Genomic DNA, 25,979 nt, shown 5'->3' with positions numbered 1-25,979 from the left:
ATTGTAGACCTCCACAATTCTGGTTCATCTTTGGGAGCAATTTCCAAATGCCTGAAGGTACCACGTTGATCTGTACAAACAATAGTACGCAAGTATGAACACCATGGGACCATGCAGTCGTCATACCGCTCAGGAAGGAGATGCGTTCTATTTCCTAGAGATGAACGTACTTTGCTGCGAAAAGTGAAAATCAATCCCAGTACAACAGCAAAGGACCTTGTGAAGATGCTGGAGGAAAACGGGTACAATAGTATCTATATCCACAGTAAAACGAGTCCTATATCGACATAACCTGAAAGGCCGCTTCACAAGGAAGAAGCCACTGCTCCAAAACTGCCATAAAAAAGCCTGACCACGGTTTGCAACTGCACACGGGGACAAAGATCGTACTTTTTGGAGAAATGTCTGATGAAACAGAAATCGAACAGTTTGGCCACAATGACCATCGTTATGTTTGGAGGAAAAAGGGGGAGGCTTGCATGCTGAAGAACTCCATCCCAACCGTGAAGCACGGGGGTGGCAGCATCATGTAGGGGTGCTTTGCTGCAGGAGGGACTGGTGCACTTCACAAAATAGATGGCATCATTGAGGGAGGAAAATTATGTGGATATGTTGAAGCAACTTCTCAAAACATCAGTCATTAAGCTTGGTCACAAATGGGTCTTCCAAATGGACAATGACCCCAAGCATACTTCCAAAGTTGTGGCAAAATGGCTTAAGGACAACAAAGTCAAGGTATTGGAGTGGCCATCACAAATCCCTAACCTCAATCCTATAGAAAATGTGTGGGCAGAACTGAAAAAGCGTGTGCGAGCAAGGAGGCCTTCAACCTGACTAAGTTACTCCAGCTCTGTCAGGAGGAATGGGCCAAAATTCACCCAACTTATTGTGGGAAGCTTGTGGAAGGCTGCCGGAAACATTTGACAAGTTAAACAATGTAAAGGCAATGCTACCAAATACTAATTGAGTGTATGTAAACTTCTGACCCACTGGGTCAGAAAAGCTGAAATAAATCACTATTATTCTGACATTTCACATTCTTCAAATAAAGTGGTGATCCTATCTGACCTAAGACAGGGCATTTTTACTAGGATTAGATGTCAGAAATTGTGAAACTGAGTTTAAATGTATTTGCCTAAGGTGTATGTATACTTCCGACTTCAACTGTATTTACCAAGGGTGCCAATATTAGTGGAGAGCACTGTACAAATGTCAAAATATGTCAACAATCCTTCGTCCAAAGGACTATTGTATGGATTACGTTTTGTGAAAGTCCCCTTGATCATGGTATTTTGTTGTCTGGGTTTCATGAGGAATCACTCGTAGGTAGAAGACGGACCGAGAGAGTAGGGCTGTGAATTGCCAGGGACCTCATGATATTTTTTTTTTTTTTTTTTTTTATTTCACCTTTATTTAACCAGGTAGGCTAGTTGAGAACAAGTTCTCATTTGCAACTGCGACCTGGCCAAGATAAAGCATAGCAGTGTGAACAGACAACACAGAGTTACACATGGAGTAAACAATAAACAAGTCAATAACATGGTAGAAAAAAGAGAATCTATATACAATGTGTGCAAAAGGCATGAGGTAGGCAATAAATCGAATAATTACAATTTAGCAGATTAACACTGGAGTGATAAATCATCAGATGAACATGTGCAAGAAGAGATACTGGTGTGCAAAAGAGCAGAAAAGTAAATAAATAAAAGCAGTATGGGGGGTGAGGTAGGTAAATTGGGTGGGTAGTTTACAGATGGACTATGTACAGCTGCAGCGATCGGTTAGCTGCACGGATAGCAGATTTTTAAAGTTGTTGAGGGAGATAAAAGTCTCCAACTTCAGAGATTTTTGCAATTCGTTCCAGTCGCAGGCAGCAGAGAACTGGAAGGAAAGGCGTCCAAATGAGGTTTTAGCTTTAGGGATGATCAGTGAGATACACCTGCTGGAGCGCGTGCTGCGGGTGGGTGTAGCCATCGTGACCAGTGAACTGAGATAAGGCGGCACTTTACCTAGCATAGCCTTGTAGATGACCTGGAGCCAGTGGGTCTGACGACGAACATGTAGCGAGGGCCAGCCGACTAGGGCATACAGGTCGCAGTGGTGGGTCGTATAAGGTGCTTTAGTAACAAAACGAATGGCACTGTGATAAACTGCGTCCAGTTTGCTGAGTAGAGTGTTGGAAGCTATTTTGTAGATGACATCGCCGAAGTCGAGGATCGGTAGGATAGTCAGTTTTACTAGGGTAAGTTTGGCGGCGTGAGTGAAGGAGGCTTTGTTGCGGAATAGAAAGCCGATTCTTGATTTGATTTTGGATTGGAGATGTTTGATATGAGTCTGGAAGGAGAGTTTGCAGTCTAGCCAGACACCTAGGTACTTATAGATGTCCACATATTCTAGGTCGGAACCGTCCAGGGTGGTGATGCTAGACGGGCGTGCGGGTGCAGGCAGCGAACGGTTGAAAAGCATGCATTTGGTTTTACTAGCGTTTAAGAGCAGTTGGAGGCCACGGAAGGAGTGTTGTATGGCATTGAAGCTCGTTTGGAGGTTAGATAGCACAGTGTCCAATGAAGGGCCGGAAGTATATAGAATGGTGTCGTCTGCGTAGAGGTGGATCAGGGAATCGCCCGCAGCAAGAGCAACATCATTGATGTATACAGAGAAAAGAGTCGGCCCGAGAATTGAACCCTGTGGTACCCCCATAGAGACTGCCAGAGGACCGGACAACATGCCCTCCGATTTGACACACTGAACTCTGTCTGCAAAGTAGTTGGTGAACCAGGCAAGGCAGTCATTAGAAAAACCGAGGCTATTGAGTCTGCCGATAAGAATATGGTGATTGACAGAGTCGAAAGCCTTGGCCAGGTCGATGAAGACGGCTGCACAGTAATGTCTTTTATCGATGGCGGTTATGATGTCGTTTAGTACCTTGAGCGTGGCTGAGGTGCACCCGTGACCGGCTCGGAAACCGGATTGCACAGCGGAGAAGGTACGGTGGGATTCGAGATGGTCAGTGATCTGTTTGTTGACTTGGCTTTCGAAGACCTTAGATAGGCAGGGCAGGATGGATATAGGTCTGTAACAGTTTGGGTCCAGGGTGTCTCCCCCTTTGAAGAGGGGGATGACCGCGGCAGCTTTCCAATCCTTGGGGATCTCAGATGATACGAAGGAGAGGTTGAACAGGCTGGTAATAGGGGGTGCGACAATGGCGGCGGACAGTTTCAGGAATAGGGGGTCCAGATTGTCAAGCCCAGCTGATTTGTATGGGTCCAGGTTTTCCAGCTCTTTCAGAACATCTGCTATCTGGATTTGGGTAAAGGAGAAGCTGGGGAGGCTTGGGCGAGTAGCAGCGGGGGGGGCGGGGCTGTTGGCCAAGGTTGGAGTCGCCAGGAGGAAGGCATGGCCAGCCATTGAGAAATGCTTGTTGAAGTCTTCGATTATCACGGATTTATCGGTGGTGACCGTGTTACCTAGCCTCAGTGCAGTGGGCAGCTGGGAGGAGGTGCTCTTGTTCTCCATGGACTTTACAGTATCCCAGAACTTTTTGGAGTTAGAGCTACAGGATGCGAATTTCTGCTTGAAAAAGCTGGCCTTTGCTTTCCTGACTGACTGCGTGTATTGGTTCCTGACTTCCCTGAACAGTTGCATATCGCGGGGGCTCTTCGATGCTATTGCAGTTCGCCACAGGATGTTTTTGTGCTGGTCGAGGGCAGTCAGGTCAGGAGTGAACCAAGGGCTATATCTGTTTTTGGTTCTGCATTTTTTGAACGGAGCATGCTTGTCTAATATGGTGAGGAAGTAACATTTAAAGAATGACCAGGCATCCTCAACTGACGGGATGAGGTCAATATCCTTCCAGGGTACCCGGGCCAGGTCGATTAGAAAGGCCTGCTCGCAGAAGTGTTTTAGGGAGCGTTTGACAGTGATGAGGGGTGGTCGTTTGACCGCGGACCCGTGGCGGATACAGGCAATGAGGCAGTGATCGCTGAGATCTTGATTGAAGACAGCAGAGGTGTATTTGGAGGGCAGGTTGGTCAGGATAATGTCTATTAGGGTGCCCATGTTTACGGATTTAGGGTTGTACCTGGTGGGTTCCTTGATGATTTGTGTGAGATTGAGGGCATCAAGCTTGGATTGTAGGACTGCCGGGGTGTTAAGCATATCCCAGTTTAGGTCACCTAACAGAACAAACTCTGAAGCTAGATGGGGAGCGATCAATTCACAGATGGTGTCCAGGGCACAGCTGGGAGCTGAGGGGGGTCGGTAGCAGGCGGCAACGGTGAGAGACTTATTTCTGGAGAGATTAATTTTTAAAATTAGAAGTTCGAACTGTTTGGGCATAGACCTGGAAAGTATGACAGAACTTTGCAGGCTATCTCTGCAGTAGATTGCAACTCCTCCCCCTTTGGCAGTTCTATCTTGACGGAAAGTGTTATAGTTGGGTATGGAAATCTCAGAATTTTTGGTGGCCTTCCTAAGCCAGGATTCGGACACGGCAAGGACATCAGGATTGGCAGAGTGTGCTAAAGCGGTGAGTAAGGCAAACTTAGGGAGGAGGCTTCTGATGTTGACATGCATGAGGCCAAGGCTTTTTCGATCGCAGAAGTCAACAAATGAGGGTGACTGGGGACATGCAGGGCCTGGGTTTACCTCCACATCACCCGAGGAACAGAGGAGTAGTAGGATGAGGGTGCGGCTAAAGGCTATCAAAACTGGTCGCCTAGAGCGTTGGGGACAAAGAATAAAAGGAGCAGATTTATGGGCGTGGTAGAATAGATTCTGGGCATAATGTGCAGACAGGGGTATGGAGGGGCGCGGGTACAGCGGAGGCAAGCCCAGGCACTGGGTGATGATAAGAGAGGTTGTATCTCTGGACATGCTGGTCTCAATGGGTGAGGTCACCGCATGTGTGGGGGGTGGGACAAAGGGGGTATCAGAGGTACGGAGAGTGGAACTACAGGGTCCATTGCAAACCAAAACAATGATAATGAAAACTAGCCTGAACAACAGTATGCAAGGCATATTGATATTTGAGAGAGACATACAATAAGGCATAAAGTGATTGCAGGTCTTGATTGGGAGAGCTAGCTAAAACAACAGGTAAGATAACAGCAGCAATAACAGGGTGTTAGTCTAACACAGCAACAACAGGTAAAAATGGCGACGACTAGGCAGAGAGGGTCGGATTAACTACACACAGATCCTGAGTTAAAGCACAGAGCCGACAGGTAAAACACAAATAAACAGAATGGAGTACCGTGAGTTAATGGACAGTCAAGCATGCATCAGCTATGTAGCCAAGTGATCATAGTGTCCAGGGGGCAGCCGTAGATGGAGCAGAGGAGGCCTCCACTAAGCTAGCACGCGGCGTATAAAGTTAGTAGCCCGGGGGGTGGTCTGCTCAGACGGAGGGGGTCTGGCGCAGTGGCGCTAGCGCTAGCTCTTCAGCTAGCCGGCAGATGGGCCTAGCTCGAGGCTAGCTCAAGGCTAACTGGTGCTTGCTTCGGGACAGTGGTGTTAGCCAGTAGTAGCCACTCGGTTGCAGCTAGCTAGCTGTGATGATACGGTGTAATTGTCCAGAGCTTGCGTCAGGAATCCGGTGATGTGGTAGAGAGAAAGCAGTCCTATATGCTCTGGGTTGATATCGCGCTTGCAGCTAGCCGGCAGATGGGCCTAGCTCGAGGCTAGCTCAAGGCTAACTGGTGCTTGCTTCGGGACAGAGGTGTTAGCCAGTAGTAGCCACTCGGTTGCAGCTAGCTAGCTGTGATGATACGGTGTAATTGTCCAGAGCTTGCGTCAGGAATCCGGTGATGTGGTAGAGAAAAAGCAGTCCTATATGCTCTCGGTTGATATCGCGCTTGCAGACTGGCAGGTGTTGGCCCGGTATTGAAGCTGGCTGTGTCCGAGTTGAGGGTGAAGACCGCAGCAGTGGCTAACTGACTACTAGCTAGTAGCTAGTTATCTGGCTAGCTTCTGCTTGGGGTTACGGTTCTAAAGTATAAAAAAAATAGCAGGTCCGTACCACATTGGGTGAGGCGGAATGTAGGAATGTATATTCAGTTCCTAGATGGAAAGTGAAATTAAAATATATACGAAATGTATACGAAAAATACGAAGACTATTTACTATTTACACGCTACAGGACAATACAGGACAATACAAACACACGTCCGACTGCTACGCCATCTTGGAACGATGATCATGTGATCATATGATCATGATACTTTGGTGCATTTTGTTTTTACATCTTATGCGATTCTCACGATTTTACACTGAACAAAACTAAACACAACATGCAACATTTCTAATATTTTATACTGAGTTACAGTTCATATAAGGAAATCAGTCATTTTAAATTAATTCAATATGCCCAATATGCTCAATCTATGGATTTCACATGACTGGGAATACAGATATGCATCTGTTGGTCATAGAATACCACGAAGTATGGGCGTGGATCAGAAAACCAGTCAGTGTCTTGTGTGACCACTGTTTGCCTCATGCAATGTGACACATCTCATGTGTATAGTGTTGATCAGGCTGTTGATTGTGGCCTGTAGAATATCGTCCCACTCTTCAATGGCTGTGCAAAGTTGCTGGATATTGGCAGGAACTGGGACATGCTGTCCAGAGCATCCCAAACATTCTCAATGTGTGACATGTCTGGTGAGTATGCATGCCATGGAAGAACTGGGACATTTTCACATTCCAGGAGTTGTGTACAGATCCTTGTGACATGTTTGTGCATTATCATGCTGAAACATGAGGTGATGGTGGTGGATGAATGGCACGACAATGGGCCTCAGGTTTTCGTCATGGCATCTCTGTGGCCATCGAAGGTGAGCATTTTCCCACTGATCCCGCAGGGGAAGAAGCTGGATGCGTTTCGCTACACCCGCAGTAACATCTGCTAAATATGTGGCCAATAAAATTAGATTTGATGTGGAGGACCTGGGCTGGCGTGGTGACACGTGGTCTGCGGCTGTGAGGCCGGTTGGACGTACTGCCAAATTCTCTAAACCGTGTGATCATTACACAGGTGCGCCTTGTGCTGGTGACAATAAAAGGTCACCAAAATGTGCAGTTGTGTCACAACATAATGCCACAGATGTCTCAAGTTGAGGGAGCGGGCATTTGGCATGCTGACTGCAGGAATGTCCACCAGAGGTGTTGTCAGAGAATTTGATGTTAATTTCTGTACCATAAACTTAATCAGTTTCTTGATATGCCACACCTGTCAGGTTATTTAGGATTATCTTGGCAGAGGAGAAATGCTCACAGGGATGTAAACGAATTTAAGCAAAATAAGCTTTTTGTGCGTATGGAACACTTCTGGATCTTATGTTTCAGCTCATGAAACATGGGACCAACACTACATGTTGCATTTTCTATTTTTGTTCAGTGTTTGTGTTGCGATTCGATGTTCCAAAGATATCTCTGCTGCTGATGGATGAGGGAGCCATGAGAAAAATAGTTTTGATCAGTCATGGGAAAAAAGTGCTAAAAACAAATTGGCTCCCTATTTAAAAAGATGGAGAACAAGCTATGACAGTTGATGCAGTTAACTAGATTTCTTTCTCCCATCACTATGAGGGAAGTGGAGTGCGAGGCTGAGGTTCAGTACAGGGTCGTGTTCAGATGGTGTGACAGGCTTGCTTCTGTCCCTCTCCTTGCCCCAATAGTCACCCACGACGCATCGTTACCTATTGCTCCACAAAAGCCGCGGCCCTTGCATAGCAAAGGAAACAACTACTTCAAGTTTTCAGAGCGGGTGACGTCACAGATTTAAATGCTACTCGCGCGCACGCTTACTAGCTAGTCATTTCATACCGCTTACATCCGCACAAAAAATATTTTGGAATAAGACTTTGTATTTATTATTGGACAGGTAACAATACTTGTTTCCTCCCCTGGTCCTGGAGAGCTACAGTTTCAGCAGGCTTTAGTTCCAGCCCAGCACTAACAGGTGTGATTTTAAACTAATCAATTCATCAAGATCTCTGTTAGCTATGTCAGGTGTGCTGGGATGTAGATCTGAATGGACTGGCACCTTTCCAACAAGTTAATCAAATGTCTGCACTGCTAGAGCTGCCCTGGTCAACTGTAAGTGCTGTTATTGTGAAGTGGAAACGTCTAGACGCAAAAACGTCTCGGCCACGAAGTGTTAGGCCGCACAAGCTCACAGAATGGAACCGGTGAGTGCTGAAGTGCGTAGCTCATAAAAATCACCTGTCCTCGGTCCTACACCCACTACCAAGTTTCAAACTGCCTCTGGAAGCAACGTCAGCATAAGAACCGCCAAAGAACACAAATCAAATCAAGTTTATTTTATATAGCCCTTCGTACATCAGCTAATATCTCAAAGTGCTGTACAGAAACCCAGCCTAAAACCCCAAACAGCAAGCAATGCAGGTGTAGAAGCACGGTGGCTAGGAAAAACTCCCTAGAAAGGCCAAAACCTAGGAAGAAACCTAGAGAGGAACCAGACTATGAGGGGTGGCCAGTCCTCTTCTGGCTGTGCCGGGTGGAGATTATAACAGAACTATGCCAAGATGTTCAAAATGTTCAGTGACAAGCATGTGACAAGCAAGTGACAAGCATGGTCAAATAATAATCATGAATAAATGTCAGTTGGCTTTTCATAGCCGATCATTAAGAGTTGAAAACAGCAGGTCTGGGACAGGTGGCGGTTCCATAACCACATGCAGAACAGTTGAAACTGGAATAGCAGCAAGGCCAGGTGGACTGGGGACAGCAAGGAGTCATCATGCCCGGTAGTCCTGACGTATGGTCCTAGGGCTCAGGTCCTCCGAGAGAGAAAGAAAGAGAGAACGAGAGAATTAGAGAAAGCATACTTAAATTCACACAGGACACTGGATAAGACAGGAGAAGTACTCCAGGTATAACCAACTGACCCTAGCCCCGACACATACACTACTGCAGCATAAATACTGGAGGCTGAGACAGGAGGGGTCAGGAGACACTGTGGCCCCATCCGATGATACCCCCGGACAGGGCCAAACAGGAAGGATGGAAACGATGGAAACACAAGCCTAAGATCACCATGCGCAATGTCATGTGTCGGCTGGGGTGGTGTAAAGCTCGCCGCCATTGGACTCTGGAGCAGTGGGAACGCTTTCTCTGAAGTGATGAATCACGCTTCACCATCAGGTAGTCTGATGAACGAATCTGGGTTTGGCGGATGCCAGGAGAACGCTACCTGCCACAATGCATAGTGCCAACTGTAAAGTTTGGTGGAGGAGGAATAATGGTCTGGGGCTGTTTTTCATGGTTCGGGCTAGGCCCCTTAGTTCCAGTGAAGGGCAATCTTAATGCTACGGCATACAATGACATTCCAGATTAATCTGTGCTTCAAACTTTGTTGCAACAGTTTGGGTTTCAGAATGACAATGCCCCTGTGCACAAAGCAAGCTCAATACAGAAATGGTTTGTCGAGAACGGTGTGGAAGAACTTGACTGGCCTGCACAGAGCCCTGACCTCAACCCCATCGAACACCTTTGGGATGAATCAGAATGCCGATTGCGAGCCAGGCCTAATAGCCCAACATCAGCGCCCGACCTCACTAATGCTCTTGTGTTTGAATGGAGGCAGGTCCCCGCAGCAATGTTCCGACATCTAGTGGAAAGCTTTCCCAGAAGAGTGGAGGCTGTTATAGCAGCAAACGGGGGGACCAACTCCAGATTAATACCCATAATTTTGGAATGAGATGTTCGACAAGCAGGTGTCCACATACTTTTGGTCATGTAGTGTAATTAGCACATGTTATCGCAGGTGCAGCGAAATGCTTATGTTTCTAGCGCCAACAGTGCACTATATACCTACCAATACACACAAATCCCCAAAAATGGTTTAAGAAATATCAGAAAGAGCAATCTCCAGAAATTATCAAATGACAACCCTGTTTGTAAACTTTTAAATAACAATCTCAACTGTTTATCTTTTCCAGTGATGAAGACATGACTGTCTCATGGTGGGGAATGCAAAAAGTCACTTTCTGAGCACTTATACAATGGGGAAATATTTATGGAAGGTTTTGATCAAGTCAAAAGGGGTTCTGTCAAAATATTATTGAATTCAAATAGGTTGTAATGTCACGTGCACAAGTACAGAGAAATTCCTTTCTCGCAAGCCTAATGGAATACTCTAAATGGATCTGTGAACAGTTGGAAAAGTGACGTATGTGTGTGACCACAGAGCTATACTCTGCGCTCATTAGAGTTATGTAATCACTGGCCTCCACTTCCCTCTGCAGAGCCAGTGGTTCTTGACAACCATGTGTGGCTGTGGTAGATCTGAGACCTGGTTTCGGCTTGTGGTTTTAAGTTGGGCGACATCAGTTTCGAGGGTTGAGTGGTCGAGAGTCTGTGGTTTCGTCCCTAAGCTGGGATGTATGTGTCGCAATAACACCCATGTCATTTTGTGTGTGTGTGTGTGTGTGGCATTCCATCCAAATGCCACAAGAGAATAAAGGGGATACTAAGAAGGAAGCTGGAGCTTTGTGATTCCCTGCCGTTTCATGCTGGGCAATGTAACTAGTTCCTCCTCTCTAACGCACGCACACACACACACACACACACACACACACACACACACACACACACTGCTCCCATTTTTTTGAGAGTGTGTGAGGTAGCTGAATGAAGCCTAGACTGCATGTTTGGTTGCTAGGCAACAGTAGTGAGTTTGTTTTATTTTAGAGTTGTACTGCCTAACATGACAGACGTTCTGTACAAACACACACACACATTGATATAGACCCTTTCGGTATTAGATAGAATATCGCTGCCTGCCTGTGGGGAAAACAACCTGTGGTTTCCTAGGTTACCCCTTTGGCTAGCAGCCAATTGAGTGAATGCTAGCTAGCTACCAACAACACGAACAAACAGACTGTACAGCTACAAGTAGTGAGTGGAGTTCCAAACAGACTGTGCTAAACAAGTTAAATGTCTTACATGTGATGAAATGTTTTCCACACACATAGCTATGTGTCGCCTACTTAGACACCGTGTTCCCACTTTCCCACGCCTAATAGCCTGAAGCCACAGGGCTCTTCTCACGGGCTCTATTTCCCTACCTGGGAGCATTGTGAACCAGAAGTCAGGATTTTTGACCTGGCTACATGTACAGTACCACTCAAAAGTTTGGACACGCCTACTCATTCAAGGGTTTTTCTTTATTTTTACTCTTCATTGTAGAATAGTAGTGCAGACATCAAAACTATGAAATAATACCCATGTATATATATATATACATTTTTTTTTTTTTTTTTTCTAAACCCTTGAATGAGTAGGTGTGTCCAAACTTTTAACTGTTCATTGAACAACACATCAGCTTTTCGGTATGTTTTGTTGTTTCTGTATAACAAAAAATGTACGTCGAAGTTGGCTCCTTTTTAAATGGGGCTCAATTGGAAATAAAGTTTTTATCCAATTTGTGGGCGTAGTTGGAATTCTTTATTAGGTGGATATCGACTCTGAGTATAGGGATGAAGGGGTAGCCTAGTCTTAGAGAGGGAGTGATGGGTACAGTAACCAATGTAGTGTTAGGGGGATTGTAGGGGCTAGTAGTGGGATAGGGGGATAGTTGAGGGAGTGATGGGGAATAGGGGCTAGTAGTAGAGGTCGACCGATTATGATTTTTCAACGCCGATACTGATACCGATTTATTGGCGGACCAAAAACGCCAATACCGATTAATCGGCTGATTTGTATTAAAAACTGTTTTTAATTTGTAATAATGACAATTACAACAATAGTGAATGAACACTTATTTCAACTTAATATAATACATAAATACAATCAATTTAGTCTCAAATAAATAATGAAACGTGTTCAATTTGGTTTAAATAATGCAAAAACAAAGTGTTGGAGAAGAAAGTAAAAGTGCAATATGTGCCATGTAAAAAAGCTAACGTTTCAGTTGCTTGCTCAGAACATGAGAACATATGAAAGCTGGTGGTTCTTTTTAACATGAGTCTTCAATATTCCCAGGTAAGAAGTTTTAGGTTGTAGTTATTATAGAACTATTTTCCTCTCTACCATTTGTGTTTCATATACCTTTGACTGTTGGATGTTCTTATAGGCACTTTAGTATTGCAAGTGTAACAGTATAGCTTCCGTCCCTCGCTCCTCCCTGGGCTCGAACCAGGAACACAACGACAACAGCCACCATCGAAGCAGTGTTACCCATGCAGAGCAAGGGGAACAACTACTAGAAGGCTCAGAGCGAATGACGTTTGAAACGCTATTAGCGCGTGCTAACTAGCCAGCCATTTCACATCGGTTACACCAGCCTAATCTCGGGAGTTGATAGGCTTGAAGTCATAAACAGCGCAATGCTTGACACACAACGAAGAGCTGCTGGCAAAACGCACGAAAGTGCTGTTTGAATGAATGTTTACGCGCCTGCTTCTGCCTACCACCGCTCAGTCAGATACTTAGATACTATGCTCAGTCAGAATATATGCAACGCAGGACACGCTAGATAATCTCTAGTAATATCATCAACCATGTGTAGTTAACTAGTGGTTATGATTGATTGTTTTTTTTATAAGATAAGTTTAATGCTAGCTAGCAACTTACCTTGGCTTACTGCATTCGCGTAACAGGCAGTCTCCTTGTGGAGTGTAACGAGAGAGAGAGGCAGATCGTTATTGCGTTGGACTAGTTTACTGTAAGGTTGCAAGATTGAATCCCCCGAGCTGACAAGGTGAAAATCTGTCGTTCTGCCCCTGAACAAGGCAGTTAACCCACCGTTCCTAGGCCGTCATTGAAAATAAGAATGTGTTCTTAACTGACTTGCCTAGTTAAATAAAGGTAAATAAAAACAAAACGGCAAATCGGTGCCCCAAAAAATTGAGGTCGGCCCTAATTAATCGGCCATTCCGATTAATCGGTCGACCTCTAGCTAGTAGTGGGATAGTTGAGAGAGTGATGGGAAATAGGGGGCTAGTAGTGGGATAGTTGAGGGATAGAGGGAGTGGTGGGGGCTAGAAGAGGTATGAATGGGGTGTCTTCCCCACATTGAGCCTGAAACCCAAACCACACACTATTAATAGACTGTGTTTTTACAGAGCATCATGGCTTGTGTGCTCCCCACTGGCTCTCACCCACCCGCACGCACACACACACACACACTCTCATTCTTCCGAGGCCAGCTGGGGAGTCATTCTTTGTGCCTACCAACCTTTTTTGGGCACATGCCTGTCGTGCCGAGTTAGTGTGCGCGCGATTTAGGGCTGGTCGATATGGCATATAAATCTTTTTGTTATTTTTAACTTAAAATCTTATTTTTCTCTGAGCTTTGTTGAACAATTATTAAAGGTCAGTAGACTGCATTTTCAAGCAGTCAGCAATAATCTAATGAATTCAGGGCTTGTGTAATTATACCTAGGCTACATATAGGCCTTCCACAACCATAAGACCCACTAATAATTGTATCAAAATGGGTTTATCTGCTTTAAAAAAAATCACTGATCTGGCTATCAAGTCTCTTTGAAAATACCCCTTTTTTGTTACAAATTTAACCAGAACCATGCATAATTCACTAATAATGACCACCTTTATAGTAGGCATTTAGAGAATTAACAAACATCTCATAAACAAGCACAAGCCCATGTTCTAGTGATTAGTCAACTAATCTTTATTTCAAGTCGAGCCAACTTGGATCTATTTGCTAGCTAACAATGCAAAACAGTTGAACAGTTATGACCACACCCTCCTGTCTGACTCTAGCTGTTTGAAATTTGAACAGCATGCTAGCCTGTCCACTTGGCTTAGATGGTGAAATCAATAAATGCATATTTTTATATTCATTGCAAATGTATAACACACAAAGTAGAAAGCTAGCAAATAAGTCTATGGCTATAATCCTGCTGGCGATACGTGGCACTGCACTGCCGTGCTTTTCCAGAATCAATGTTCATGGATACTCCAGTGTTAGTGGGGTCTGCTCTGCGCTAACATTCTCATCTATTACAGTAAAATAATATCTCATTGTCCATATGACCTATTCTGTTGGTATTTGCATTTGAGGTTTGGACCGAGATGAAATGGCTTTCCAGAGAAGAAGAAGTGATCTTTTATCTCTGTTGTGAGTGGCAGGGGAAGTGGCTTGGTGTGTGTGAGAATGGGAAAGTACACACAGCACAGGACGAGCGAATGAGGAGTCAAAAAATATATAAATGGTCCATGAAACTTTTTTTTATTTTCATGTGATACAGGCATTTGGAATTTTGTGCTAAAACAAAAATTTGATTTAATCAAATTAATTCAATACAGTGAATACAAGGTGTTCATACCCCACACATTTTGTTGTTACAGCCTGAATTTTTTAAATGGATTAAATAGATTTCTTTCTCTCACCCCTATACACAATACTCAATAATGACAAAGTGAACATTTTATTTTGTATATTTTTTTAAAAGAAAATGCTTATTTTTAATTTACATAAGTATGCACACCCCTAAGTCAATACTTTGTAGAAGCATCTTTGGCAGCGATTACAGCTGTGAGTCTATCTGGGTAAGTCTATAAGAGCTTTTGGTAAGCAACTCCAGTGTTGACTAGCTAGCCCCACATATTTTTCTTTTGGGGTAATCGGCAGTTGGCATCCAACTTTCTGATGACCACTCTTGAGGGCTCGGAACAATCAAACACACTTTTGGGGGAGTGTGTATTTGCCCTTTTATTCAATTGTTCATTTCAATTTCAATTCTCCTACCAGGAGAATGTTGTTAGGCTAGAGGTATTTTTGTATGATGTAGGCTACATGTAATGTCAGAATGCCCTGTGATTTGATACAAATGATCATGATATCATTCTGGGGGATAAAATTGCACCGGAAGAAGTGGCAGCAGTCTTACGGGCGCCCAACCAATTGTGCTATTATGTGTTTTTTTTCTTGTGTTATTTGTAACTTATTTTGTACATGATGTTTCTGCAACCGTATCTTACGTCAGAAAAGAGCTTCTGGATATCAGGACAGCGATCACTCACTTCGGATTAGAGAAAGATTTTTTCTACAACAAAGACGACGCACAAGACATTCTCCAAACACCCCACAGGACCGACATCCCCGGTATTTGTGTGCCCCCCCCCCCCCCAAAAAAAAATATTTTCACGCTGCTGCTACTCTCTGTTTATCATATATGCATTAGAGGTCGACCGATTAATCAGAATGGCCGATTAATTAGGGCCGATTTCAAGTTTTCATAACAATCGGAAATCTGTATTTTTGGACACCGATTTGGCTTTTTTTCCCCCACCTTTATTTAACTAGGCAAGTCAGTTAAGAACACATTCTTATTTTCAATGACGGCCTAGGAACGGTGGGTTAACTGCCTTGCTCAGGGGCAGAACGACAGATTTTTACCTTGTCAGCTCGGGGATTCAATATTGCAACCTTACGGTCAACTAGTCCCAACGCTCTAACCACCTGCCTCTCATTGCACTCCATGAGGAGCCTGCCTGTTACGTGAATGCAGTAAGAAGCCACGGTAAGTTGCTAGCTAGCATTAAACTTATCTTATTAAAAACAATCAATCATAATCACTAGTTAACTACACATGGTTGACGATATTACTAGTTTATCTAGCGTGTCCTGCGTTGCATATAATCAGTGCGCATTCGCGAAAAAGGTACCTAAACATCAATGCCTTTCTTAAAATCAAAACACAAGTATATATTTTTAAACCTGCATATTTAAGTAATATTGCCTGCTAACATGAATTTCTTTGTCACTTCTCTTGCAACAGAGTCAGCAGTTTGGGCCGCCTGGTTCGTTGCGAACTGTGTGAAGACTATTTCTTCCTAACAAAGACAGCCAACTTCGCCAAACGGGATGATTTAACAAAAGCGCATTTGCGAAAAAAGCACAATCGTTGCACGACTGTACCTAACCATAAACATCAATGCCTTTCTTAAAATCAATACACAGAAGTATATATTTTTAAACCTGCATATTTAGCTAAAAGAAATCCAGGTTAGCAGGCAATATTAACCAGGTGAAATTGTGTCACTTCTCTTGCGTTCATTGCACGCAGAGGCAGGGTATATGCAACTGTTTGGGCCGCCTGGCTCGTTCCGAACTAATTTGCCAGAATTTTACGTAATTATGACATAACATTGAAGGTTGTGCAATGTAACAGGAATATTTAGACTAATGGATGCCACCCGTTAGATAAAATACGGAACGGTTCCGTATTTCACTGAAAGAATAAATGTTTTGTTTTCGAGATGATAGTTTCCGGATTCGGCCATATTGATGACCTATGGCTCCTAGTTCTGTGTTATTATGTTATAATTAAGTCTATGATTTGATAGATGTGTTCCTGGTTCGAGCCCAGGTAGCGGCGAGGAGAGGGATGGAAGCTATACTGTTACACTGGCAATATTAAAGTGCCTATAAGAACATCCAATAGTCAAAGGTATATGAAATACAAATCGTATAGAGAGAAATAGTCCTATAATTCCTATAATAACTACAACCTAAAACTTCTTACCTGGGAATATTGAAGACTCATGTTAAAAGGAACCACCAGCTTTCATATGTTCTCATGTTCTGAGCAATGAACTTAAACGTTAGCTTTCTTACATGGCACGTATTGCACTTTTACTTTCTTCTCCAACACTTTGTTTTTGCATTATTTAAACTAAATTGAACATGTTTCATTATTTATTTGAGGTTAAATTGATTTTATTGATGGATTAAGTTAAAATATGTGTTCATTCAGTATTGTTGTAACTGTCATTATTACAAATACACTTCAAAAATCGGCCGAATAATCGGTATCAGCTTTTTTTGGGTCCTCCAATAAATCGGTATCGGCGTTGGAAAATCACAATTGGCCGACCTCTAATATGCATAGTCACTTTTAACTATACATTCATGTACATACTACCTCAATTGGGCCGACCAACCAGTGCTCCCGCACATTGGCTAACTGGGCCATCTGCATTGTGTCCCACCGCCCGCCAACCCCCTCTTTTTTATGATACTGCCACTCTCTGTTCATCATATATGCATAGTCACTTTAACCATATTTACATGTACATACTACCTCAATCAGCCTGACTAACTGGTGTCTGTATGTAGCCTCGCTACTGTATATAGCCTGTCTTTTTACTGTTTTATTTCTATACCTACCTATTGTTCACCTAATACCTTTTTTGCACTATTGGTTAGACCCTGGAAGTAAGCATTTCACTGTAAGGTACCCCTGTTGTATTCGGCGCACGTGACAAATAAACTTTGATTTGATTTGCCAGGTAGGGCCTACTTTGCAGTCGACATCTTAATTGGGAAGGTTTTTGGGAAAGCAATTAGAAATTGTTATTCAAACAGTGCATAACTGAATTGTGTATTGCGAAGATTCAACCAAGATTTCAAACCGTCATTTTTGAATACCTTGTCTGCATACCCAAATCGTGATGATGATGATAATAATACAATAGTGAACCAAAAACTAACATGACCAGCTGAAAAACATTTCAGTGTCACCCTAGCCACCAATAAAACATTTGGGTTCATACTGCCAAGTCAAAGGGTTGCAAATGCGAGTGTTTTGATCACAGTTTTGAGCCTGTAATACTGCAGCTTGTGAATTGCATTGCCTACAATTGCTACATAATGGACATGGTTAAAAGAGAAGTGTCAGGACCTCCTGAAGGGAACATTGGCCTATTGAAATATGACTGTGTTGATAATGTAGCTAAATGTATGTTTTCTCTCCTCTCTGTACTCCCCCTCTCTCTGTCAGCAGTTTGTAGGTATGGGGGCGTTCCTGGACAAGCCTAAGACAGAGAAGCATACGGCCCATGGTGAGGGCAATGGGCTGCATTACGGCCTGAGCTCCATGCAGGGCTGGCGGGTGGAGATGGAGGATGCCCACACTGCCATGGTGGGCCTGCCCCACGGCCTCACCGACTGGTCCTTCTTCGCCGTCTACGACGGGCATGCCGGCTCTCGCGTTGCCAACTACTGCTCCGCCCACCTACTGGAGCACATCCTATCAGGGGGGGCGGAGTTCACCCCAGGTACTGGCTCAGTGGAAGGTGTAAAGGATGGGATCCGCACGGGCTTCCTGAAGATCGACGAATACATGCGCAGCTTCACGGACCTGCGACAAGGGCTGGACCGCAGCGGCTCCACGGCGGTGGGTGTGCTGCTAAGCCCCTTCCACCTCTACTTCATAAACTGTGGCGACTCCCGGGCCGTGCTGAGCCGAGATGGACGAGTTGGATTCTCTACACAGGTACAATATAATACACTAGGGATGCAAATTAGGGATGCAAGCTATGATCCCTTATTGATGTCAGTCTAGATGAAGGGGAGGAGACTGGTTAAATAAGGATTTTTTTTAGCCTTGAGACAATTGAGACATGGATTGTGTATGCGTGCTATTGATGGTGAATGGGCGAGACAAAAGATTTAAGTGCCTTTGAACGGGGTATGGTAGTAGGTGCCAGGCGCACCGGTTTGTGTGTGTCAAGAACTGCAATGCTGTTGGTTTTTTTATGCTCAATAGTTTCCCGTGTGTATGAAGAATGGTCCACCACCCAAAGGACATCCAGTCAACTTGACACAACTGTGGGAAGCATTGGAGTCAACATGGGCCGGCATCCTTGTGGAACGCCTTTGACATCTTTTATAGTCCATTCCCTGATCAATTGAGGCTGTTCTGAGGGCCAAAGGGGATATAACTCAATATTAGGAAGGTGTTCCTACAGTTTTGTGCACTCCGTGTATACATTTCCACACTGAGGTTGGAATAATACTGTGAAATTGTTAAAATTAGGATAATGCCTTTAGTGTGAGAGCTGTTTGAAATACTGCCTGAAATTTCAGCCTGTTTTGGTGAGATGGAATGTGGAGTTTTGGCCTGCCTGGTGACATCACCAACCGGTAAATTAGTTAATATACCAATAAGAGCTCCTAACCTCTGCCCATGAAAGGTCATTTTCAGTTTTCCCCTACCCACTCAGACCACTCCCACACAGTCCTAGCTAAGTTCTTCCTTGAGTAATTGCTCATGGCTAATAAGATTTTGACAATTTTAAGTGGAAACAGTCAGTGGCGGTTCTAGACCATTTCAACTGGGGGGGCCAAGCTGGGGCCAGTTGTAATGTTAGAGGGGCCAGTTACATTAGACGTTATTGTTGTCATCGTTTTCTCCACTGCATTGCAGGCATTAGCAGGCAAAAGACCATGTTCATAATCATCATCGTTGCCACTGTCTAATAACGGATGTAGAAAAAGAACGATAGCAAAATTTAGTTATGTAAACATTATTTCATACTCCACATTTAGGGGGGCTACAAGGGGGTCTGAAATTGTTGTCACAGGGGCACTGCCCCCCCCCCCCCCCCCCCCGGAAACAGTCACGGTAATGTACTTCATCTGGGTTCTTGGGTCTACATAAGGTTATTTGTATGTTTGTCAAAATGTAGTTATTGACAATGACAGCCTTGTTCTGTTCAATCAGGGCATAACATGAACTTTTCTGGTCCACCAGCCACTGTCTCAGATTTTTTTTTTTTTAAGTCTACCAGCCATTCAGATTTTTTACCACCCAAAATAGTATTTTTAGACTAAAATGACACTAACAAAAGAGAAAAATGGATGAGCATGCTTTGTAACGTTTCTAAAATAATATATGTTTTACACATTTTTTAAATTATATTTCATTTTTTGTGACCTGAGTCTATTAATGAAAATATCACCGATTAGACAAACGTTTTCACCTGCCCCTTTAAGTGTGGGAGGTTACGGAGGTTGCGCAACTCGTCATGTTTGTGCCTGTGGAATTGAGAATCTGACTAGCATCTGCGTTGCTTCTCTTCCTTAGCAGGATGGAATGGTGAAATAGACATCTTACCCGCCAATGCATGTGGCGGCGGGTGTTAGGCCCTAAAATGATGTTCAATGTTCTCTACCTATATAATACTCTAAATATCCCAATTCATGTTATAAGTTCAAAAGAATACAAGAAAAAAATTGCTGACTTGGTGTATTGATACACCATCCAAAGTGTAATTAATAACTTCACCATGCTCAGAGGAATATTCAGTGTCTGCTTTAAAAAATAAAAAATACATTGATCTAGCAATAGGTGCTCTTTGCGAGGCATTGGAAAACCTCCCTGGTATCTGTTTGAAAATCACTGCTCGACTGTGTGGCCTTAACAGATAAATGTGTGTGTGTGTGGGGTACAGAGACGATGCAGTCGTGTTAAACACTGTTATTAACCCCCTAGAGTCAATTGACGCACCGGTGCGTTCATCTAAGTTACATGACCAAACAATCCCCATCAAAATCAGTTAGTTTAAGCTAGAGATCCGCATTGGATGCATCTCTATCCACCTCATCTGCCAGTGTCGCACTTCCGCATCTGCGGTGAAAGGTGGCAGAGCTAGAGCGTTGTTTGTCACACCATGAGACATCTGAAAATCGGTCTTCTAACGAAATTGTTTGTAGCGTCCTAAGGGGGAGCTTCTCACAAACACGATGGTGTTCTCCGTTTTGCTCCACGACCCCCACAAGTGTCACGTGACTCGTCTGAAGGTAACCGATACCGGTAAAGAAAAAGGGTTAAATATGTGTAAACAAAATATATATTTCTATTTCCCAAGTTTTTATTTTATATCCTAGCCTAAATACAGCTACTGTAATGAAGCAGTCAATGCAAAAAATATTTTCAAACATTTGGCCAAAAGCATTCGGCTGGAAAACACTGTTCTCAAAAGCTCACCTGATGTGAGCAGTTCATGTAACTGAGATTAAAATCTCTGTTTAATAAAGTAGAAAGAGGTGAGTTCTGAAGATGCAAGAATTAAGATGGGTTCCTAATATGACTGATTGTGCCTTTAGTTTCTGGAAGAGAATTGAAAACCAGTAGAACAAGAGATAAGTGCTGGTTTCACTGGCATATGAGGAAGTCTTTATAAAATAATTCCCTCAAAGTTTATATGGTTGGATTTTGGCTCGATTACTTTGAAGCAAGGTTCATATTTCCAGTTCTCCAAAAAATTAGTACAGTGCATTTGTAAAGTATTCAGACCCTTTAACTTTTTCCACATTTTGTTACGTTACAGCCTTATTCTAAAATTGATTAAATCGTTTTTTTACCCCTCAATCTACACACATGTATTACGAATAAAAAATTATCCTATTTACATAAGTATTCAGACACTTTACTCAGTACTTTGTTTACGCTACAAGCTTGGCACACCTGTAATTGTTTGAGTTTATCATTCTCTTCAGATCCTCTCAAGCTCTGTCAGGTTGAATGGGGAGCGTCGCTGCACAGCTATTTTCACATCTCTCCAGAGATGTTAGATTGTGCTCAAGTCCGGGCTCTGGCTGGACCACTCAAGGATATTCAGAGACTTGTCCCAAAGTCACTACTGCGTTGCTTTGGCTATGTGCTTAGGGTCATTGTCCTGTTGGAAGGGGAACCTTCGCCGCAGTCTCAGGTCCTGCGCGCTCCGGAGCATGTTTTCATCAAGGATCGCTGTGTACTCCGTTCATCTTTCCCTCCATCCTGTCTCTCAGTCCCTGCCGCTGAAAAACATCCCCACAGCATGATTCTGCCACCACCATGGTTCACCATAGGGATGGTACCAGGTTTCATCCAGGTGTGACACTTGGCATTCAGGCCAAATAGTTCAGTCTTGGTTTCATCAGACCAGAAAATCTTGTTTCTCATGGTCTTGTTTCTCAGGTGCATTTTGGTGGAGTGCTGCAGAGATGAATGCACCTGAGCTCAATTTTTAGTCTCATAGCAAAGGGTCTGAATACTGATGTAAATGTGTTTTTTATTTTTAAAATATGTTTTAAAAAACGTATCACGCAGTGCGTACTCAAATGGCGATTTGAGGATGTTTCCAACGGTCCCTTTTTAGCCATGGGCTACTCCGCTTGTAAAACAGTGCAGTTGCTTTAATATAAGGAGGGAAGTAAAATGTGTAGCAATAGAAAGCGGTGTTAATAGGCTGGTGGCCAACATCGTTTTCACTCAAATTGCATTTAGAATTGTTGTGCGACGACTGGGTTTATATGTTTCACTTCAAGCAGCAATCAGCTGCTTGAGGCGCTCGCCCGACAGGTGATATTCCGCTCAAACTAAGCTCTGTATACGTTGCTTGTGTGATAAATAAGATACATTATTTCGTAAATACACACCGGCCAATTTCATTCCACAAAATTATGCAAATTAGCCTATAGACCAATAAGCACAATCGGTCAACTGTGTTTTCGGCGGCAAACATAACATCTCTGCACTGGATATACACTGGTACAATATGCAGTGCCTTGCAGAAGTATTCATCAAGGCACTTCACATTTTGTGTTTAAGTGGGATTACAATGGGTTTGTTTTTGTCAACAATATACACAAAATACTCTTGTCCAAGTGGATTTATTTTTTTAGTTTTTAGATGAATAAAAAAATGTCAACTAAAAGTCATTTCATAAGTGTTCAGCCCCCTTGTTTAGGCAAACCTAAATTAGTTCAGGGGTCAAATGACCAAATCACAAAAGTTATGTGTACTCTGGGAAATAATAGGGCTTGACATGATTGAATGACTAACCCTTCCTCTGTCCCCCACACACCAACACCTGTAAGGTCTCTCAGTCAAGTATTGCATTTCACACACACATTCATCTACAAAGACAAGGGAGCTTTTCAAAAGCCTCAAAGGTCAGTGATTGGTCACAATAACAAATCTGACATTGAATATCTCCTTAAGCATGGTCTAGTTTATAATGACGCTGAGGATTATGTGTTAAACCACCCAGACACCTCGGATACAGTCATCCTTTTGAACTGCGCATTAGGACAGGAATGAAACTGCTCAGGGATGTTACCATGGGGCAATTTGGTGATTTTTAAAACGGCTACTAAGTTCAATGGCTGAGATGGGAGAGGATGAATTAACATTGTATGGACTCCACATTTAATGGCCAAGTGAAAATATTCCAAAACATGCATCTTGTATTTAATTTTTTATATTTAACGAGGCAAGTCAGTTAATAACAAATTCTTATTTACAATGACTGCTTACCGGGGAACAATGGGTTAACTTCCTTGTTCAGGGGCAGAACGACAGATTTTTACCTTGTCAGCTCTGGGATTTGTTCCAGCAACTGGCCCAACGCTCTAACCACTAGGCTACCTGCCGCCCCGTATGGAACAAGGCACTAATAATAATAATGCAATAGTAATAGTGCAATAATGCAACAAAACATGGCAAAGGAATATACTTTTTGGCCTAATTGCAAAGCCCTATGTTTGGGTCAAATCCAACACAACACATTACTAAGCAACTACCTCCTTATTTTCAAGCATGATGGTGGCTGCATCATGGTATCGGTATGCTTGACATCGGTAAATACTGGGGAGTTTTTCAGGAAAGAAAGAAATGGGGTAGGGTTAAGCACAGGCAAAATCCTAGAGCATAACCTGCCTCAGTCTGCTTTACACCAGACACTGGGAGAGGAATTCACCTTTCAGCATTACAATAACCTTCAACACAAGGCCAAATCTACAATGAAGTTGCTTACCAAGAAGACAGTGAATATTCCTTAGTGGCCAAGTTACAGTTTTGACTTAAACCTGCTTGAAATACTATGGCGAGACTCAGAAATTGCTGTCTAGCCATGAACCCCAACATCTTGACAGAGTTTGAAGACTCACAGCTGTAATTGCTGCCCACAGTGTTTCTAACATGTATGAACTCAGGGAGCTGAATACTTATGCAACAACTTTTATGTATTACTTTTTTATTAATAAAAAATATATGTAACACACACACACACAGTCGGAAGTTTACAAACACTTAGGTTGGAGTCATTAAAACTAGTTTTTCAACCACTCCAAAAATTTCTTGTTAACAAACTATAGTTTTGTTAAGTCGGTTAGGACACCTAGTTTGCGCATGACACAAGTAATTTTTCCATCAATTGTTTACAGACAGATTATTTCACTGTATCACAATTCCCGTTGGTTAGAAGTTTACATACAGTAAGTTGACTGTGCCTTTAAACAGCTTGGAAAATTCCAGAAAATGATGTCATGGCTTTAGAAGCTTCTGATAGGCTAATTGACATAATTTGAGTCAATTGGAGGTGTACCTGTGGATGTATTTCAAGGCCTACCTTCAAAGTCAGTGCCTCTTTGCTTGACATCATGGGAAAATTAAGAAATCAGCCAAGACCCCAGAAAAAAAATTGTAGATCTCCAAGGCTGGTTCATCCTTGGGAGTATTTTCCAAACGCCTGAAGGTACTGCAAACATGCTGGAAGACACAGCCACGACCCATCTTCAATGCTCATACTGAGGGAAGGAGGTTGTTGGCCAAGATCTCGCGATACATGGCCCCATTCATCCTCGCCTCAATACGGTGCAGTCGTCCTGTCCCCTTTGCAGAAAAGCATCCCCAAAGAATGATGTTTCCACCTCCATGCTTCACAGTTGGGGTGGTGTTCTTGGGGTTGTACTCATCCTTCTTCTTCCTCCATACACGGCGAGTGGAGTTTAGACCAAAAAGCTCTATTTTTGTCTCATCAGACCACATGACCTCCCATTCCTCCTCTGGATCATCCAGATGGTCATTGGCAAACTTCAGACGGGCCTGGACATGCGCTGGCTTGAGCAGGGGGACCTTGTGTGCGCTGCAGGATTTTAATACATGACGGCGTAGTGTGTTACTAATGGTTTTCTTTGAGACTGTGGTCCCAGCTCTCTTCAGGTCATTGACCAGGTCCTGCCGTGTAGTTCTTGGCTGATCCCTCACCTTCCTCATGATCATTGATGCCCCACGAGGTGAGATCTTGCATGGAGCCCCAGACCGAGGGTGATTGACCGTCATCTTGAACTTCTTCCATTTTCTAATAATTGCGCCAACAGTTGTTGCCTTCTCACCAAGCTGCTTGCCTATTGTCCTGTAGCCCATCCCAGCCTTGTGCAGGTCTACAATTTTATCCCTGATGTCCTTACACAGCTCTCTGGTCTTGGCCATTGTGGAGAGGTTGGAGTCTGTTTGATTGAGTGTGTGGACAGGTGTCTTTTATACAGGTAACGAGTTCAAACAGGTGCAGTTAATAGAGGTAATGAGTGGAGAACAGGAGGGCTTCTTAAAGAAAAACTAACAAGTCTGTGAGACTGAATTCTTACTGGTTGGTAGGTGATCAAATACTTATGTCATGCAATAAAATGCAAATTAATTACTTAAAAATCATACAATGTGATTTTCTGGATTTTTAGATTCCGTCTCTCACAGTTGAAGTGTACCTATGATAAAATTACAGACCTCTACATGCTTTGTAAGTAGAAAAACCTCAAATCGGCAGTGTATCAAATACTTGTTCTCCCCACTGTATATATAAATAAAAGATCTTATTTTATGTAGATTGACAAATCCACCTTCGTCCCACTTTGTAACTCAAAATGTTAAGTCCAAGGGGTCTGAAATACATTTGCAAGGTGTTATTTTTGAAAGGGGGGATGGGGAGAGAGGGAGGAAGGTTGGGAGACCTGGTGCATTCTACTCAGGTACAATATACTGAGTGAGAGGGAGGAAGTGATGGAGAGAGACAGCAGGGGATCAGTTTGAGCTTGGCAAGACGCATGATCTCTGACCCTGTACATGTAATGAGTAGTTATTTAGAATGCAAGGTCATTTTGTAGATCAGCAGCTTCTATCTCAAACGCTTTCTATTTCTCACTGCAGGACCATAAGCCGTGCAACCCCAGAGAGAAGGAGCGTATCCAGAACGCAGGGGGGTCAGTGATGATCCAGCGGGTCAACGGTTCCCTGGCCGTGTCCAGGGCCCTGGGGGACTATGACTACAAGTGTGTGGATGGGAAGGGTCCCACAGAACAACTGGTCAGCCCAGAGCCAGAGGTGTGTGTGTGTGTGTGGTGTGTGTGTGTGTGGTGTGTGTGTGTGTGGTGTGTGGTG

The 25,979-nt window shown here is 43.5% G+C and overlaps 1 protein-coding gene across 3 annotated transcripts in view; it reads left to right on the top strand.

Moving 5' to 3' along the window:
- LOC129829098 (protein phosphatase 1B-like) overlaps positions 1-25,979 on the top strand; it is a 37,878-nt gene that overhangs the window by 3,938 nt on the left and 7,961 nt on the right. For 2 of the 3 annotated variants that reach the window (XM_055890597.1, XM_055890595.1), the window contains exons 2-3: positions 17,778-18,272; positions 25,749-25,922. In XM_055890597.1, the coding sequence (XP_055746572.1) occupies positions 17,790-18,272; positions 25,749-25,922 (657 nt within the window). In that variant the 5' untranslated portion in view covers positions 17,778-17,789. The remainder of the gene's footprint in view (positions 1-17,777; positions 18,273-25,748; positions 25,923-25,979) is intronic. The other variant, XM_055890596.1, reaches the window with a different exon arrangement.

This window comes from Salvelinus fontinalis, chromosome 30 (assembly GCF_029448725.1).
Source record: "Salvelinus fontinalis isolate EN_2023a chromosome 30, ASM2944872v1, whole genome shotgun sequence".
NCBI lineage: Eukaryota > Metazoa > Chordata > Actinopteri > Salmoniformes > Salmonidae > Salvelinus > Salvelinus fontinalis.
The sequence above is the reverse complement of the archived record's forward strand: the minus strand, read 5'-3'. Positions and strand labels throughout refer to the sequence as shown.